This window comes from Mobula hypostoma, chromosome 17 (assembly GCF_963921235.1).
Source record: "Mobula hypostoma chromosome 17, sMobHyp1.1, whole genome shotgun sequence".
In the NCBI taxonomy this organism is placed as follows: Eukaryota; Metazoa; Chordata; class Chondrichthyes; order Myliobatiformes; family Myliobatidae; genus Mobula; species Mobula hypostoma.
In genome coordinates this window covers 46,052,948-46,070,235 of record NC_086113.1, presented here as the reverse complement: position 1 = coordinate 46,070,235, position 17,288 = coordinate 46,052,948, and the positions used below count along the sequence as shown (strand labels likewise).

The following is a 17,288-nucleotide window of genomic DNA, read 5'->3' as shown; positions in this document are numbered from 1 at the left end:
ATACATTTCTGTCAGGTCACCTCTCATCCTCCGTCGCTCCAAGGAGAAAAAGCCGAATTCACTCAACCTATTCTCATAAGGCATGCTCCCCAATCCAGGCAACATCCTTGTAAATCTCCTCTGCACCCTTTCTATGGTTTCCACATCCTTCCTACAGTGAGGTGACTAAAACTGAGCACAGTACTCCAAGTGGGGTCTGACCAGGGTCCTGTATAGCTGCAACATTACCTCTCGGCTCCTAAACTCAATCACATGGTTGATGAAGGCCTTCTTAACCACAGAATTAACCTGCGCAGCAGCTTTGAATGTCCTATGGACTCGGACCCCAAGATCCCTCTGATCCTCCACACTGCCAAGAATCTTACCATTAATTCTATATTCTGCCATCATATTTGACCTACCAAAATGAACCACTTCACAGTTATCTGGGTTGAACTCTATTTGCCACCACTCAGCCCAGTTTTGCATCCTATCAATGTCTCGTGGTAATCTCTGACAGCCCTCCTCACTATCCACAACACCCCCAACCTTTGTGTCATCAGCAAATTTACTAACCCATCCCTCCACTTCCTCATCCAGGTCATTTATAAAAATCACGAAGGGTAGGGATCCCAAAACAGATCCCTGAGGTACACCACTGGCGACCAACCTCCATATGACCCGTCAACAACCACTCTTCGCCTTTTGTGGGCAAGCCAGTTTTGGATCCACAAAGCAATGTCCCCTTGGATCCCATGCCTCCTTACTTTCTCAATAAGCCTTGCATGGGGTACCTTATCAAATGCCTTGCTGAAATCCATATACACTACATCTACTGCTCTACCTTCATCAATGTGTTTAGTCACATCCTCAAAAAATTCAATCAGGCTCGTAAGGCACGACCTGCCTTTGACAAAACAATGTTGAGTATTCCTAATCATATTATGCCTCTGTAAATGTTCATAAATCCTGCTTCTCAGAATCTTCTCCATCAACTTACCAACCACTGAAGTAAACTTACTGGTCTATAATTTCCTGGGCTATCTCCCTTTCTTGAATAAGGGGACAACATCTGCAACCCTCCAATCCTCCAGAACCTCTCCCCTCCCCATTGATGATGCAAAGATCATTGCCAGAGGCTCAGCAATCTCCTCCCTCACCTCCCACAGTAGCCTGGGGTACATCTCGTCTGGTCCCGGTGACTTATCCAACTTGATGCTTTCCATAAACTCCAGCACATTCTCTTTCTCAATATCTACATGCTCAAGCTGTTCAGTTCACTGCAAGTCATCCCTTCAATTGCCAAGATCCTTTTCCATAGTGAATACTGAAGCAAGGTATTCATTAAGTACCTCTGCCATCTCCTCCGGTTCCATACACACTTTTCCACTGTCACACTGGATTGGTCCTATTCTCTCACGCCTTATCCTCTTGCTCTTCACATACTTGTAGAATGCCTTGGGGTTTTCCTTAATCCTGTCCACCAAGGCCTTCTCATGGCCCCTTCTGGCGCTCCTAATTTCATTCTTAAGCTCCTTCCTGCTAGCCTTATAATCTTCTAGATCTCTATCATTACCTAGTTTTTTGAACCTTTCATAAGCTTTTCTTTTTTTCTTGACTAGATTTACAACAGCCTTTGTACACCACGGTTCCTGTACCCTACCATCCTTTCCCTGTCTCATTGGAATGTACCTTTGCAGAACTCCACTCAAATATCCCGTGAACGTTTGCCACATTTCCTCTGTACATTTCCCTGATTTATGCTTCCATATTTGTTATAAAGTAATTTACACCAGCAAGAGCTAGTTGAAGGTGGGAAGATTACCTCTATTAATTAATTATTGAAAAAATTACCTTTCTTTCTTCATCTTTGTATACCAGCAATCCCTCCTCAATCTTCTGTCTTGGTGAAGTGTCTTGGCAAAAATATTGACCATCCATTTCCCTCCATAGATGCTGCCTGAATTTCTGAGTTCCGCAAGCAGTTTGTGTTGCTCCAGTTTCCAGCGTCTACAGTTCTGTGCATTTCTTTCCTTTCAAAGCTGCCGATGTAGCTGTTAATCAGTTCAGTTATTATTATTATTCAGTTATTGTGGGGATTGGAAAACACGTCAGCATCATATTCAGAATCAGGTTTGATATCAGCAGCTTATGTCATGAAATTGGTTGTCTTTGCGGCAGCAGTGCAATGCAATAGAAAAAAACTGCAAATTACAGTAAGTAGTTAAATTAAATAAGTAGTGCAAAAACAGAATTAAATAAGTAGTGAGATAGTGTTCCTGGATTCAATGTCCACTCAGAAATCAGATGAAGCCGTCCCTGAATCATTGAGTGTGTTGCCTTCAGATTCCTGTACCTGCTTCCTGACGGTAACAATGAGAACAGGGCATGACCTGGCTGGTGGGGGTCCTTAATGTTCAGTGTGCTGTTAGGTACAAATCAATCTAGATGAGTGCATGGAAATGGACAAGTATGAGCAAAGGGAGGTGAGGAAAATATTCTCCTCTGACCAATTTCCTAAAATGTATTTCATCTGTTCATTTGAAATGTACAAGTGCCAATTTACTTAATAACAGTTCTTTTTCCAAAATATAATGATCTTTTTAAGCAACAAAAAAAAACTACTGAGCATTCAGCTTTTAAATGAGTACCAATTAGCTTGAGGTTCACAGCCCCCATACTTAAGATTTGAAAGGCACATTTGATCTCAGGCAATACGGCTCAGTTGGCAAGAGGCAACAGTGGACACTGTGTAATGTGATAATGCCAAATGATACTATAATCAGATAGTGCATTATATGTGGCTACTTCATTGAGTGCCACCTGTACCTAATAAAGTGGCTGTTGAGTGTATGTTCATGATTTTCTGCCCATCCACTTCGAGGTTCAATGTTTTGTGCGTTCAGGGATGTTCTTCTGTACACCATTGTTATGATGCATAGATGTTTGAGTTGTTATTGCCTTCCTGTCAAGCTGATCCAGACTGGCCATTCTCCTCTGACCTCTCTCATTAATAAGGCGTTTTTGCCCACAAAACAGCCGTTCACTTTTGTTTTTTTGCACCATTCTCTTGCTATATGTTGAAATCCCAGGAGATCTGCAGTTTCTGAGCTATTCAAACCTGGCACCAACAATCATTCTACAGTTAAAGTCACATAGATCACATTTCTTCCCCATTCTGATGTTTGGTCTGAACAACAACTGAACCTCTTGACCACGTCTGTGTGCTTTTATGCATTGAGTTGATGCCACGTGATTGGCTGATTAGTTATTTCCAAAAATAAGCAGGTGTACCTTATAAAGAGGCCTCTGAGTGTATAACTGAAAGAGAACACAATACACTGATACACAAGAGATTTGGCTACATTAGGAATTGATTACAAAGATTTAAATGATATTTAACCTTTATCGCAATTTCTGTTGAAATCCTTCATCTTATGGTGAACACAGTATTGATATGCAACTTCCATTCCCTAGAATAAAATACGTCTCTCATTTAGAGTTTGTGGTGAGGGACTTCTGTCCTTTGTTGCTTCAAACACTCTGTAAAAACACAGCAAATTGGGCACTGTTGCTGCTGGATCATATTTAGTAATTGGGGCTTTGGGGAGGGTGCAGAAGAGGCTTACCAGGATGCTGCCTGCATGTGCTATCGTGAGAGGCTAGATAAACTTGGGTTTTTAAGATGTCGGGAAAGATTTGTAGCTCAGGTTGAAGATGCTGTTGTTGAGTGGCTTGTCTGATTCAAAGTTGCGCTGATGAAGTTGCCTAGCTGGGTAACAAAACGTCTCCGAGCTAACAAGCCAGCTCGGCGAGCCACTCAACAACAACAAACTTGGGTTGTTTTCTTTGGAGCAGCGGAGGCCGAGGGGAGATCTGATAGAGGTTCACAAGATTGTGAGAGGCCTAGATAGAGTGGACAGAGAGTATCAGTTTTCCAGGGTTGAATTGTCCAATACCAGAGGGCATGCATTGAAGCTGAAAGGAGATAGGTTGAAAGGGGATGTGAGGGGTAAGTTTTTTTACTCAGAGTGGTGGAATGCGCTGCCTGGTATGGTGGTAGAGGCAAATACATTAGAGGCTTTTAAGAGATGTTTAGATAGGCAGATGGATATAAGGAAAATGGAGGGATATGGACATGGTGTAGGTAGGAGGGATCACTGTTCAGGTGGTTTTGATTTGCCTTTTAGCTGGTTCAGCTAAACATTGTGGGCCGAATGGCCTGTTTCTGTGTTTAACTGAAAATGATGAATTTTTAAAATTCTAAATTATGGCTTTACATAGAAAGATAGTTTAAGAAAACAGCAAATGTTGAAAATACTCAGCAGGTTAGGCAGCCTTTGTAGAGACAGAAGTAGAGTTAGTATTTCAAACTGATGACTTTTAAATAAAATTGGGGAAAACATTATAAATCAAACTTTATTCATTGTGACAAGCAGCCATTCTCTGGAGGCTGCCTTGGTAGAATCTCCCAAATTCAAAATACATCATATCTTTTATACCTTTAAGGGTGATTTAATACAATTTTAATAGTTAAATTTACTTCAAATATTGACTTTAAATATTTTGAGTCCAACAATGCTTCCATTGAGTTACAAACCTACAATAGGAGGCTCCTCCTGAATGTTCAAATATCTTTGCTGGGGTAAACTATCCACAGGACAGTCTAAAAGCTTCTGAAGACCAAGAACCCAGATGCCCAAGGTTAGTGTTGTCAAGGCCGACTCTGAGTATATTATTCTTGATAGGTAAAATATTCCTGTGACCCTTGTTGATGTGTGTAGTGACAACACGTGTCTGCTCTGCAAGCTTCCATGAACTCTGTCACCGTGGGCCCAAAATAACATGGCTCATATTACCTGGTTAGGTACAGGCCAATTAACCTAACCCCATTGTCTTATGTTTTAAACTGATTACTGCTAACAGTTTACATTAACAACTGAAGACTGGTTCTTGTTTGAATTAATGTCTACACCAGGGGTCCCCAACCTGTTTCGCACTGTGGACCGGTTTCATATTGACAATGTTCTTGCGGACCGGCTGACTGGGGGGGGGGGGCGGGGTGTTAATCACGAACGCAATATAGGTGATAAGTGGCTAATACACTCAATTTCGTTTCTAAAAGGGTTTATCTAATGAATTTAATATTAAACACACAGCGCATATTTTCCTCGCATGAATATAGCGATAAGTCAATTATCAGGGGAGCTTGAAGTAAGTGTTGAACGAACTCCCAGTAGAAGTGGTAGAGGCAGGTTCGGTATTATCATTTAAAGAAAAACTGGACAGGTATATGGACAGGAAAGGAATGGCGGGTTATGGGCTGAGTGCAGGTCGGTGGGACTAGGTGAGGGTAGCATTCAGCACGGACTAGAAGGGCAGAGATCGCCTGTTTCTGTGCTGTAATTGTTATTTGGTTATATAAGTCAATAGCATCATAACATTTTAAGTAACGTTTGGATATTAAACACACAGCACATACTTTCCCTGTATGAACATATAAAATCATTGCAACACACTAAAATATTGCTGAATCAGTGGGAGCCCTGGGCTTGTTTTCCTGCAACAAGATGGTCCTATCGAGGAGTGATGGGAGACAGCGATACTCGAAGGGGGTTCCTTATGTCCAGTCTATTCCGCAATTTAGTTTTCGTTGCATTCATTGCAGAGATATGTTGGAAATGGAAGCAACGTTTTCAGTGCTTTCGTGGCTATCTCAGGATATTTAGCCTTGACTTTGATCCAGAATGCCGGCAGAGATGTTATGTCAAACATGCTTTTCAGCCCGCCGTCATTTGCAAGCTCGAGGAGTTGATCTCCTTCCCGCGCTGACATGGATAACGTGCGTTCAAGCTCAACAGTGGGCTTGACAAGGAATGAGGAAAGGTGCAGCTGACTTATATCGCCAAATCATATTGTTTCCTCGCAGCCCGGTAGCACATGCTTTGCAGCCTGGTACCGGTCCACGGCCCGGTGGTTAGGGACCGCTGGTCTACACATAATCTCATAACTCTTGGTTCCTTTTTTTTTTGGTATTTTGAATGCATATTGTGTCACCTGAGCATCGTTGTTAGATATTAAGGCAATTATGTAACACAAAGTAGTGTAGACCAAACATATATATTTTGAGAGATATAGATTGGGTAAATGCAAGAAGGCTTTTTTCCATTGAGGTTGGAGGAGATTGGAGCTGGAGGTCATGGGTTAAGGATGGAAGGTGAAATGTTTAAGGGGAACACGAGGGGGATGCTCTTCACTCGGGGGTGATGAGAGTGTGGAACGAGCTGCCAGAGGAGTAGAGTTTATGGGTTTGAATTCAGCAATGAAAAGAAATTTGGATAGGTACATGGAAGGGTGGGGTATGTAAGGCTATGGTCCGGGTGCAGGTTAGTGGGACGAGGCTGAATAGTGGCATGGACTAGATGGGCTGAAGGGCCTGTTTTGGTTCAGCTGTGTTCTACAACTCTAAAGGAACAAAGTAGTTTCTCCGTTTTGTTTTTTCAGGAAGAGAACACTTTTCACATTGCAGGACTACTCAGTTTGCTTTGTACTAAATTAAGCTTTAAAGTGGGTGTCACAATTGTAACTTAGGAAGTAAGCCGCCAAAATATAGACAAAGAGTGATATGATAAAGACTATTAAATCTATTTTTAGGAACTTACAGGAAGGAATAGGCTATTTGGTCCCTCGGGCACATGCTACCATTCAGTGAGATCCTGGCTGATTTGGCTTTTTTACCCATATCCATTACCAACTTTAGGCTATTTTCAGTAACGTTGTTTGAAGGATTAATATCAGTTAAAACAGCAGAGAGAGTGGAGACATGGGATCTTTGATACTCAGCAGAAGAGATGCATGAGGCTCATTTGAAAGGAGTCACGTTTAACAGTTCTACACTCTCTCAGCACACATGACTTGGGTGTGTGTCTTGATGTGGAGACTTCCTGACCCAGACGCAAGACGATGGCTGCAGCGATGCAGTTCATTGTGTGTGAGCAATTACTTGGTGGTAGATTTGCACCATTTTGCCTTGAGCCTTTCTCAGACACCTGAGCTTACCCTGTCAACTACCCCACGAGTGTCAAGAACTTGTGGTATTTGTAGCACAAATGTCCTTGCACCGGATAGGCAGTACAGACATTTCACTGCATCAACATAAGGTGATTTATGATACTCAGCCTGAGGGGCACAGAATGTGGTGAGGAGCTGGTCTCCACCAGCTTTTCAAAATGTAGCATTTAATAAAACTACCACAGTTTTCTCTCTTACTTCATGCTTCATACTCTATTTCTCTTTCTGAATCGATTTTGATTGTAATTGACCTTCTTTCTCTGTCATACACCCGATCTTAAATCTCAAGAGTCAAGGAGATGAGACTGTTGGGCCCAGCTTTCAGGAGGACTTGGAAACTGCACATACGTTATTAATTCTCATTCATCACAGAGCATACATCAACATTTGTTGGAGCTAAAGAGTGAATTTAAATCTAATTCATGACACACCAGGCACCATGCTCTAAGAAATTCTGGGCCAGTTTCCATTTAAAAAAAAGATTTCTAATTACAAACCCATGGAACAATTTTCATTGTCTTGACATATCCAAGACAAAGCATTACAAATCTTTGCTTAAACAAAATACTAATCAGAGACAGGAAAATCTACAGCATCACTTGTACTGAAGTTGTATTGTTTGGCACATGAATTACCTACATGCAGATTCCTGCATATGATCCAGCAGTGCCTGGTGCTAACCTCAGATGTTACTTATTTCTGGGAACCATTCCAACCTCCCTTGAGAGAGTTGGCGAGTTGACAGTGGAGACACTAGCAGTGATGGTACAGTAACTCTCATTTGTATCTGGCTCCACGGAAGCAGTTCCTTGGTGTCACCGACGTTGGACATTAAACAAAGGATTATCACTGACACCATTCTTACCACACATTTGCCCAACGAGTTTGGGCCAAAGCAAATCCTCAAATTGTGTGCGTGGTGTCTTGTGAGAGACTGGCTTGTTTTTAAAAATAACAAGGAACTGGAATTGAACCCCACCTTATTTCCAATTTTAGCAGTGAAAAAGTGTTGTCACGTCAGCCAGCATCCGTGGAGAGAGAAACAGTTAAGGTTTCGGGTCAATACCTCTTATCAAATCTGTAGCATGGTGTCTGTAGCCTTCAGTGTGTAAAAGGGCAAACATGGAGGTTTCAGTATAGCTGTATCCACAATCGCACAACTTTGAAAGCAGATTATTTATAAGTTATGATTCTATAATATATTGTAAAATGTTTCCTTTTTATTATACTTTTGCATTTATTGTTGCATTGTTTCGTCAGTGGCATTCTAGTTAATAATCAGGTCCAATACCACTGTCAGGAAGACAAATCAGCAGTCTTATACCCACTGCTAAATGATGGTTTTAAAGTTTTATTGAACTATTTATTTTCCTTCTTGAACTATGGCAGCATAGAGGTTAGTACAACGCTTTACAGTACCAGCGACCTGGGTTCAATTCCCGCTGCTGCCTGTAAGGAGTTTGTACGTCCTCCCCATCTCCATGTGGGTTTCCTTTGGGTGCTCTGGTTTCCTCCCACAGTCCAAAGACTTACTGGTTGGTAGGTTAATTGGTCTTTGTAAATTTTCCTGTAATTAGGCTAGGGTTGCTGGGCTGTGTGGCTCACAAGGACTGGAAGGTCCTGTATCTCAATAAATTATTATTCCCACTTTAGTAAATACTATTTTTTTTTACATTGGAGTGTAAGTATCTCTTATATTTCAGGTATATTGGTATTGCTTTACTTTTCTCACAGTGAAAAGCTTGCTTTACCTACTTGATGTTACTGCATGCTTGGAGGTATGATGTGGATCATGTTTATTTGTATTTAGTGCAGAAAGTTCCTGGGTGAAAATTATATTGTTCAAATCTAATTTGTAATGCATATCACACTGACGCTCATATAAACACGAACACCGCCCAAGAAACAGACGTGTGTGAACATCATGTTATAAAAGAAAAACATTAGGAATAATAGATGCCAAAAGAAACTTTTTGACCAACAGTTACACTCGACTGTTTTCCATTTTCCATAATCTCAGGATGAGATCCAAGTGTCCCATGTGCTCTGTTTAGCTGTAGACACCAAGTTGCTTTATATAAACATCACCCTTGGGTTAAAGAAACATGATTTACTGTTAGTACAGCCTTATTGCATTTAGTAGGGGAAAATATAATGCCACATCCTAAAATCTAATCTTTTCAATAAAGCTCCACCATGCTAAATCATGACTACTTGTATTGCAATCTTGGTATAGAAAAGCATGCTAGAACAATTTCTAACTAGCAATTAGTATTTCTTTGTCCAAAAGTAAGCTGGGGAAATCTTAGCATTCAGAGCAAAACTCACATAATGGTGATAACATCTGGCATTGTTATCCAACCCTTTAGAATGTTGCACAACCAACACAGCAGTCTAAATGAGGCCAGACCAGGGTATGGTTTGCTACTGGTGATGGATGTTACTGTGAGCATTTGAAACTAATCTAGAACTAATCTAATACCAGTTTTCATGTTCAGTCCTAATGTTAACGGGAAACATACATTTCTAGAGGTGCCAACACTTTGGGGGTGGGGTAGGGGGTAAGGAGAGTTGTTCAACACAACATGGAATTTTGAGAATGTAATACTCTCCTCCAGGTAGAAAATGGAGAGTTGTTAAATACATCCAGGTACTTCACAGATTGTGACATTGTGAATGGGAATGACCAGTGTTTGCACTAAAAATTTCTGACTTTCGCTTGCTGGAGTTTCGCCAACTGATTGTTAAAGGATGAATTGACTAAAGTACTTTAAATTTTACTGTCATAGTTCAGTGATAAATATAGTCTTCAATCATAATAAATATAGACGTGTGTTAAGCCCCATCCGTCCTTCCAATCAAAATTACTACTATAAATCCTACAAATAACTATTCAAAAACTATGCGTGTTAGCAATTCTAGGTAACTGTGCCACTTGCAATTAATTTAATTTCATTCTCAATTTCCATGTGGATATTGACAGGATGCAGCATTCATAGTAAACAGCAGTGTGGTATAATAGTCGACACAGCAATGACACTGTGACTCCTTTTTAATGGCTGTCGCTGTACAGTTATTCAATCTGAGAACAGTCCTGTAATGAATCTGATATTTCATGTGGTATCTGTGACTAGCACAGTTATATTAGATCGTTTAATAATCATACAGCATATTAACATGCCATAAGAGCACGGATGCACCTAAGGGAATACTGCGGTAATTTTTTGACTTGGCTCATTTTACTGTGTAATTTCCTGGTGAGTGGTGGGTGTTGCAAGTACAACCCACAGGACTTTCTAACAAATGTTGGTATTTCTTCGTTTAACAAGGATTGGAAAGAGCGTTTGAAAGAACCTCAGATATATAACTTTCACCAGTAAACGCAGGTGGGAATTAATTTGTACCATGGGACTTGGTGCCACAGCGAGCGGTGATGAAAAGTGTTGTTAATATGGATAAGGGTTTATTTATTGAAATACAATGCAGAATAGGCCCTTCAAGCCATGTGGATCCGCATTCCCCCAATTTAATGTTAGCCTTATTTACAATGACCAATGAACCTAACAGCTGGTATGTCTGTTTAAATTATGAGAAGGTTGAAAAAGGATATGCAGATTGAGGAAGGTGAAGAAGAATTGGAGGAGACTCATGCAGACCATTAAAGTGACCCATTGGGCTAACTGTTTTTTTTTCTTTCCACACTGTTTGATCCAATAATAGGTGTGAAAACCCATTTCTCAATATTCAAATGATTCCAAGGTTTTCTTGACCACCTGCTCTCACTGGAGTTTAAATTATTGGTGATCCTTTTCCCTGGTGTTTCTCCCCTGGAGTTTGCATTGTGAAGAAACAAAAGTACTAGATGACCATGTTCTTACAGAGAAAGTAATCTTGCATGTTGCCTTCTCAACTATACTTCTTGGCACTTTGTCTGAACTCATTCCCTTTCGATGTTACAGGTTGCACCAGTCATTAAGGAGCGGATGATGAAGAAAGGCAGCATGATGGTGGGTTACCAGCCTCATCGCGACAAAGTCAATTTCTTCCGTCAAATCATCATCAGCCCCCTCGTCAGCCGTGAGGATATGGACTTTATTCTCAACGAGATCGACAGCCTGGGGAAGGACTTATAATTTAGTTTAAGGTGTAGCTGATATGTTTACAGTTATCACGTTTACTAGGAAGTTTAAAATATTCAGACTTTAGCTTAGAAAATGGATAAGCACTAACTTGTACTGTACTCAATTTTAGCATGAACAAAATTATCCTTCACTCAGCAGAACACAAACTTATTTTACAGAACAATGTCGAGGCTTAGTGAAGTACTTTGTATTTATGTTCAGTTACAGATAGCTGGTCTTATACTGTAAGCGTCTTAGCAGACGTAGAGATGATGTATATCTTTGCCATCCTGGGTGTGTCGAAACTTAAAGTAAAAACAAACGACTTCAGAGGTTGGCTACTGCTTATCTAAACATCTTGCTGCAGCATTACATCTTGTCTTGCTCAGCTTCATTACCAGAAACAATGGTTTGTTTGCTGGGGCTATCTTGACTCCAAATATCAGTAATTTTGAAGCAAAGTCATAAGAAGCTGGCCGGTGGTGTAGTGGCATCAGCACCAGACTTTGAAGCAAGTGGTCCTGAGTTTGAATCCAGCCGGCTCCCTGGCACGCTTTCCATCTGTGCTGGGTTGAGCATTAAGCTAGCAACTCAGCCTCTTAAAAAAAAGTCAACTGCTAGCGGAAATGGCACAAGGCGCGAAAAGGAACAAGTTGAAAGTATAAACATAAAAGCTTGAACTGTAATTTCTTTCTTGTTGCAGATACACTTCAAAATTTTAATTCTGTACAGTGACCAAGCTTCAGTGACAAAACATTTAGCTTCCATTTGCTTTCACATTAATTTATAAAGTTAAATTCCCACCCTAGCTCCGTGACCTGGCAAATAAGGATCAAGAAAGAAGAGTCAGGTTTTTCCTTCTTTCCAACTGTGGCATTTTCCTTCCAGGCTGCAGTTAACATGGGAGAGGGTAGACAAAGACTAATTTATTTTGTTGTATGGAAAATTCAGGGTGTAAAGCATCTTCATCTTCCATCCTACTACTAATTCAGCAGAGGGACAGAAGTTGGCACAAGTCAGGAAAAGCAGTCACTAATATTACTGATACAGGGGGAAAAAGTTCATTCGGTCTGAATATCAGTTGAGCATTTGATAACATTTTAAAAAATTGCTGCTTCGCATATTGCGCATTGCTAGTTACAAGACTTACTCTAACCGTGCTAACTTGTGATCTGTATGCTAAATGACAGCAAGAACAATTAAGAGTTCACTGTGCGCAATATTAAGTAGTTCATAAACACAAGAAACTCTGCAGATGCGTGAAATCTAAAACATACACACGAAATGCTGGACTGAGACTGCACCTCAGGACTAGTCTCGGCCTGAATTGCCACCTGTCTGTTCATTTACGTGGATGCTGCCTGACCTGCTGAGTCTCTCCAGCATTTTGTGTGTGTTGAGTGGTACAGCTGTGTGCAGTTAATATGACATATAGTTTAGTGCTGTTATTCTGATAGTGGAAGTAAACTTAGCTTCATTTAATTCTTGCAATTATTCCTGCAGTTTACAAGGTATTTTAAAGTGAGCAATTTGCTTTGCATATGTATATTTTGAAAGAACAAAGTTTAAAAAAACTCTTAAAATGGGACTATTATGGTCACCAAGGCCAGAATTTCATTTTGTAAGTAACACCATTGTGGCTCTCCCCACCACCCAAAGGTACCCAAGTGCCTACCTAGGAATCCGCAAATGGTACTAATGAAGGTTTTGAACTGCATGCTTTTTACCTAGAATATATATTTCAAAGCTTTCAAGTAGCATTTTATGGAAAGAGCACTCCAGGCTAACAGTGCTGCTATGATAGATTATTGAATTACAGTGTTTGCATAATGATGATTTCTGCTTTCTGTAGGATGACAAAAGCCCCCTTTTTAAAAAAAAAGTAGTCTCTATATTAACGTAATTCTGTAAGGAGTTTTTGACTGCCTAGTGCTAAGCTACACGTTTTTGATCTGCTAAGATCATTATAAAGGCTTTAGGTTATACCAAAACATTTACTGTGGTGGGTCAGAAGGAAGGTGATGAAATGTTCCAGGCAATCTTTCTCCTCGAGCTGGTTTCTGTTTCTGTGTAAAGACTTTCCCAGCTATAGCAAGGCAGGCTTAGAAAAGACAAGGCCTCACACTGATTACTTTTGGAAGAGTTCTTTGTTTTGTTTGAACAATGTTTTTATTTTCCACAGGCATTGTTATTTATTATAATATTACAGTTACATTTTTTTAACAATGTTTTTCAGAGCGCTGCATTGTTTACTGCAGAGCTGAATTCTTTAATGTAGAAAACTGAGTATTGAGCTCTGGTTAAAAAAAATTTTTAAATAATGTATTTGCTGTCTGGTAATTTAAACAGTGTAAAATTTTACGTGTGTCGTGCAGAATTTGTTCTATAAACATAATTATCATTTCTGAGAATCCTGGTCTCAGGCAGCTGATTCCCTGCCCCACAGACATCCAGTTCCATGCTTCCTGACAGGATTTTCCTTGTATGTACAACAGTCAACACTCCATGAGATGTTGTGAGGGTGGGGTTGTTATTTGTGTGGTTCAAAGCACAAATATGGCTGCCAGTGTAAAAATCAGAATGGATGTTGCTAAATTTATCAAAAAAAATTCTTACTAAATAAAGTGAAGTGTCAAAACATGATACTAAGTTTAATAACTAGGAAAGGAATTTGAGTGAATACAGTACATCCAGCAGTAGGATTGTAGTTAAGTCAGTAGACTAAGGTACAAAGGCTTGAGGTGCAATCTGTGCAACTTGGGGAGAAAAGAGTCAGTAGCTGGAGAACTTACTGTAAATTTAACAAAGTGCTTCAGCTTCACTAATGTTTGCTGAGGTTGTCTGGTCTGGCTTAATCAAGACTCCTGATTCCCGGCCAAGTGCTGATGCTTCAGTCCCCTCGGAAGCAGTCTAGTCAGCCGTTCAGCGTTAACTAAATACTGCAGACACTGGAAATCTGAACCTGAAACTGAAAATGCTGGGACTACTCAGCAGGTACGGCAGCATTTAATGTTTCAGAATAGCGATACTTCATCAGGCACATTTCCGATGGGAAGTACTGAATCTTAAACTTTAGCCTTGTTGCTCTGCCTGCAGATGCTGGCTAACTCGCTGATCATAGAGTCATAGAGAAGCGCAGCACAGAAGCAGGCCCTTTGGCCCATCTAGTCCATGCCGAAACCATTTAGACTGCCTACTCTAACTGACCTTCGTCAGAACCATAGCCTTCCATACCCCTACCATCCATGCACCTAGCCAAACTTCTCTTTAACATTGAAATCGAGCTCGCATGCACCACTTGCGCTGGCAGCTCGTTCCACAATCCTCTGAGTGAAGAAGTTTCCCCTCATGTTCCCTTTAAACTTTTCACCTTTCACCCTTGACCCATGACCTTTGGTTGTAGTCTCACCCAACCTCAGTGGGAAAAGCCTGCTTGCATTTGCCCTATCTATACCCCTCATAATTTTGGTTGCCTCTATCAAATCTCCTCTCAATCTTCTCCATTCTAAAGAATACAGTCCTGACCTATTCAATCCTTCCTTACAACTCAGGTCGTCCATTTGGGGGTTTCTGGGTGGTGCAGCTCAAACCAGAGGGACCTATTCCCACACTGTGTCTCTAAAATAAATTTAAAAGGACACTCTTCATTGATTTAATTACCTGGATCCACAAGCTTTCAGACACTAGGTTAAAACTTTGTTGGGTATTTTAAATCTGGTTTTAACATTCCTGTAATACTTTGCTCCAAAACACTAATTCAGAATAATTTACATTGGAGGTAGTACCTTCAGTTCTATGTAACGGTAAATAGACTCTCTTTAAGTCTTTCAGCCGTTGTATTTAAGAGGCTGGAGAAACTTCATTTTGGCTTGGAAAGGAACAAGCAAAGCAGGATAACAGTGGGAAAGATAGTGATATCTGGAAGATAACAATCTCCATTAGTAACTAACTACACAACAACTCGTTTTTCCCACACAAAATTATTCTGTCATTGTTTATTGACTGATACGCTTTTGTTAAGATGTGAGATTGTGACTACTGCTGGATGATTTGCATCAGGATTTGTTGTAATAAAATGGCTATCTGCATATTCATAGTATTGAGGCTTGAGGCAAAAGACAAATCAGTCCATATTTTTTTCTTTTCCCTGTAAAATATATTGATAATATTTTGACAGAACATTGATTAATCTGTTAAGCAAAGCACTTGTTGGTCTACATTTTCTTTGCTAGTTAGATGATTTCTAATCATTCTTTTTTGTTAAAATTTTAACTAAGATCTGAAGAACATCTTTTATCACTCCATCCAAATTCCAATAAGGAAATTTCCTTTGGTCCTGCAGTGTCTTTTCATTTTCCAATTGGCCAGGAAGTAAGTGTGGACAGCAGGGTGGGGAAGTGATGAGGACAGCCAGTGACAGTTGTATGAGCAGCTTGCAGAAGGTGGCCATTCATAATTAAATGTCAGCAGAGATTGCCCTATCCAATTGGTCAGACATTTTGTCCTGTTGTCCACCTCCGACCGAGCAATATTGCTTTAAAAACTTGGAAAAATTACCAATTGAGCAAATACAGACCTGAGCACTTATTTTATAGAAAGTCGTGTTGATTTCTGTAATGCTTCAAGTGTATAGTGTGCTGCTTTATCAGTGAGGTGTTGTCACTAGAAAATAGTGTACAACATTGCCCATGAAAGCAAAACTGTTTATCTTAACGAAAGAAATGTTGCAGTGCTATTATCTTTGTAGTATAATTCAATTGTCCACAACATGATGCTTCTCTAGTGAAATGCCAAATACCATGGATTTACTAGTTGGAGTGAGTTTTCTGCACTGTTTTACATTACGCAACTTTGTGGGTGTTTTGGACCATTTAAATTTAAAATAGAACCAGTACATCAAACTGTCGCTGAAATTAGACTTTTTTTTATATTCAACATATTGAGCTAAATATACTTGAATTAGATAAGGTGATAACTTATGTTTTAATGTCAAATGAAAAGCAAAATTCTGTATTTAACGTAGTGAAATAAAAGTTGCAAACCAAAATGACATTCACACATCTTTTTATGTGCAGAACGATTGTAGGTTTTATATCATTGGGGGTTTGAAAAATATCCTAGATGTAGTTTTGCCAGCAATGTTTCCTCTTCCTGGATGAACCAGAAGATCATGCAACTCAAAATGGGAAAGTTTGAGGTAGTCTGTTCAGTGACTTCTAGCTCCCAATCCTTTTCCCATGCCATTCAATCTAAAATTTCCACATCAGAAGTATCCCAGATTTAAGTTTTACCCCAGCTATATATAAACTCCTCTATTCCATATCTTCCAGACAGTGGCTTACAATTGCTCTTAACTCATTCCATACAATGGCTCATAAATAACATTGTTCACCCAGAAACAGGCTGTGGCAAATAGTCATTAGATAGCTTTGTTTGTTTCCCTTTGTCCAGAAATAGCTTTAATAGACGATAACAAGGGATGGCCTCCCAACTGCTCCCAGAAGAACTTCTGACCACTCACAACACCAATTCCCACATTCATGATACTGAGTCAAGGCGGCAACAATTAACTCTACCTGGAAACCAAGAATGATTTTGAGAAAAATAAACCTTGATATCTCCAGCACGACAGATGCTGCTCGACGTGCTGAGTATTTCTAAAACTTTCTGTTATCATTTCAGACTTCCAGCACCCATAGCATTTTGCCACTAGTGTCCAAAGTCTTCACTTCCCACAATGGTCATCCCCTCCTTGCAGGACCTGGGCAAACCAGTGTCAATCAAGTTTATCATACTTTTGGTAACAGCTAAGACTGCTCATTTCCTTGTGCCTTGCTATTGCCGTTTGCATATTGTGATAGAAGACAGAACTGGCATACTACACAATTGAGGAAGGCAGATGCAATTGCTGAGGTATACCAATGTCATCCTTTTTACAATTATCGATGGTATAGTAACTATTTAAATTGAGAGATGTTCAGACCAGGTAAAGCTATGTCCTAATTTATGGGTGGAATCATAAAGGCTAGGTCACCTTCTTTTGCCCAGCAGTTAAATGGCACCTCTGTAGCAGAATCACGTTCTAATACAAATCAATTTCTATCTGTTAGAAATTGG

The 17,288-nt window shown here is 40.0% G+C and overlaps 1 protein-coding gene across 1 annotated transcript in view; it reads left to right on the top strand.

The window, feature by feature from the left end:
- Positions 1 to 16,246, top strand: part of LOC134357992 (acidic amino acid decarboxylase GADL1-like) — a 69,216-nt gene extending 52,970 nt beyond the window's left edge. The window contains exon 15 of the mRNA XM_063069840.1: positions 11,010 to 16,246. Within this exon, the coding sequence (XP_062925910.1) occupies positions 11,010 to 11,183 (174 nt within the window). The 3' untranslated portion in view covers positions 11,184 to 16,246. The remainder of the gene's footprint in view (positions 1 to 11,009) is intronic.
- Positions 16,247 to 17,288: the final 1,042 nt, after the last annotated feature.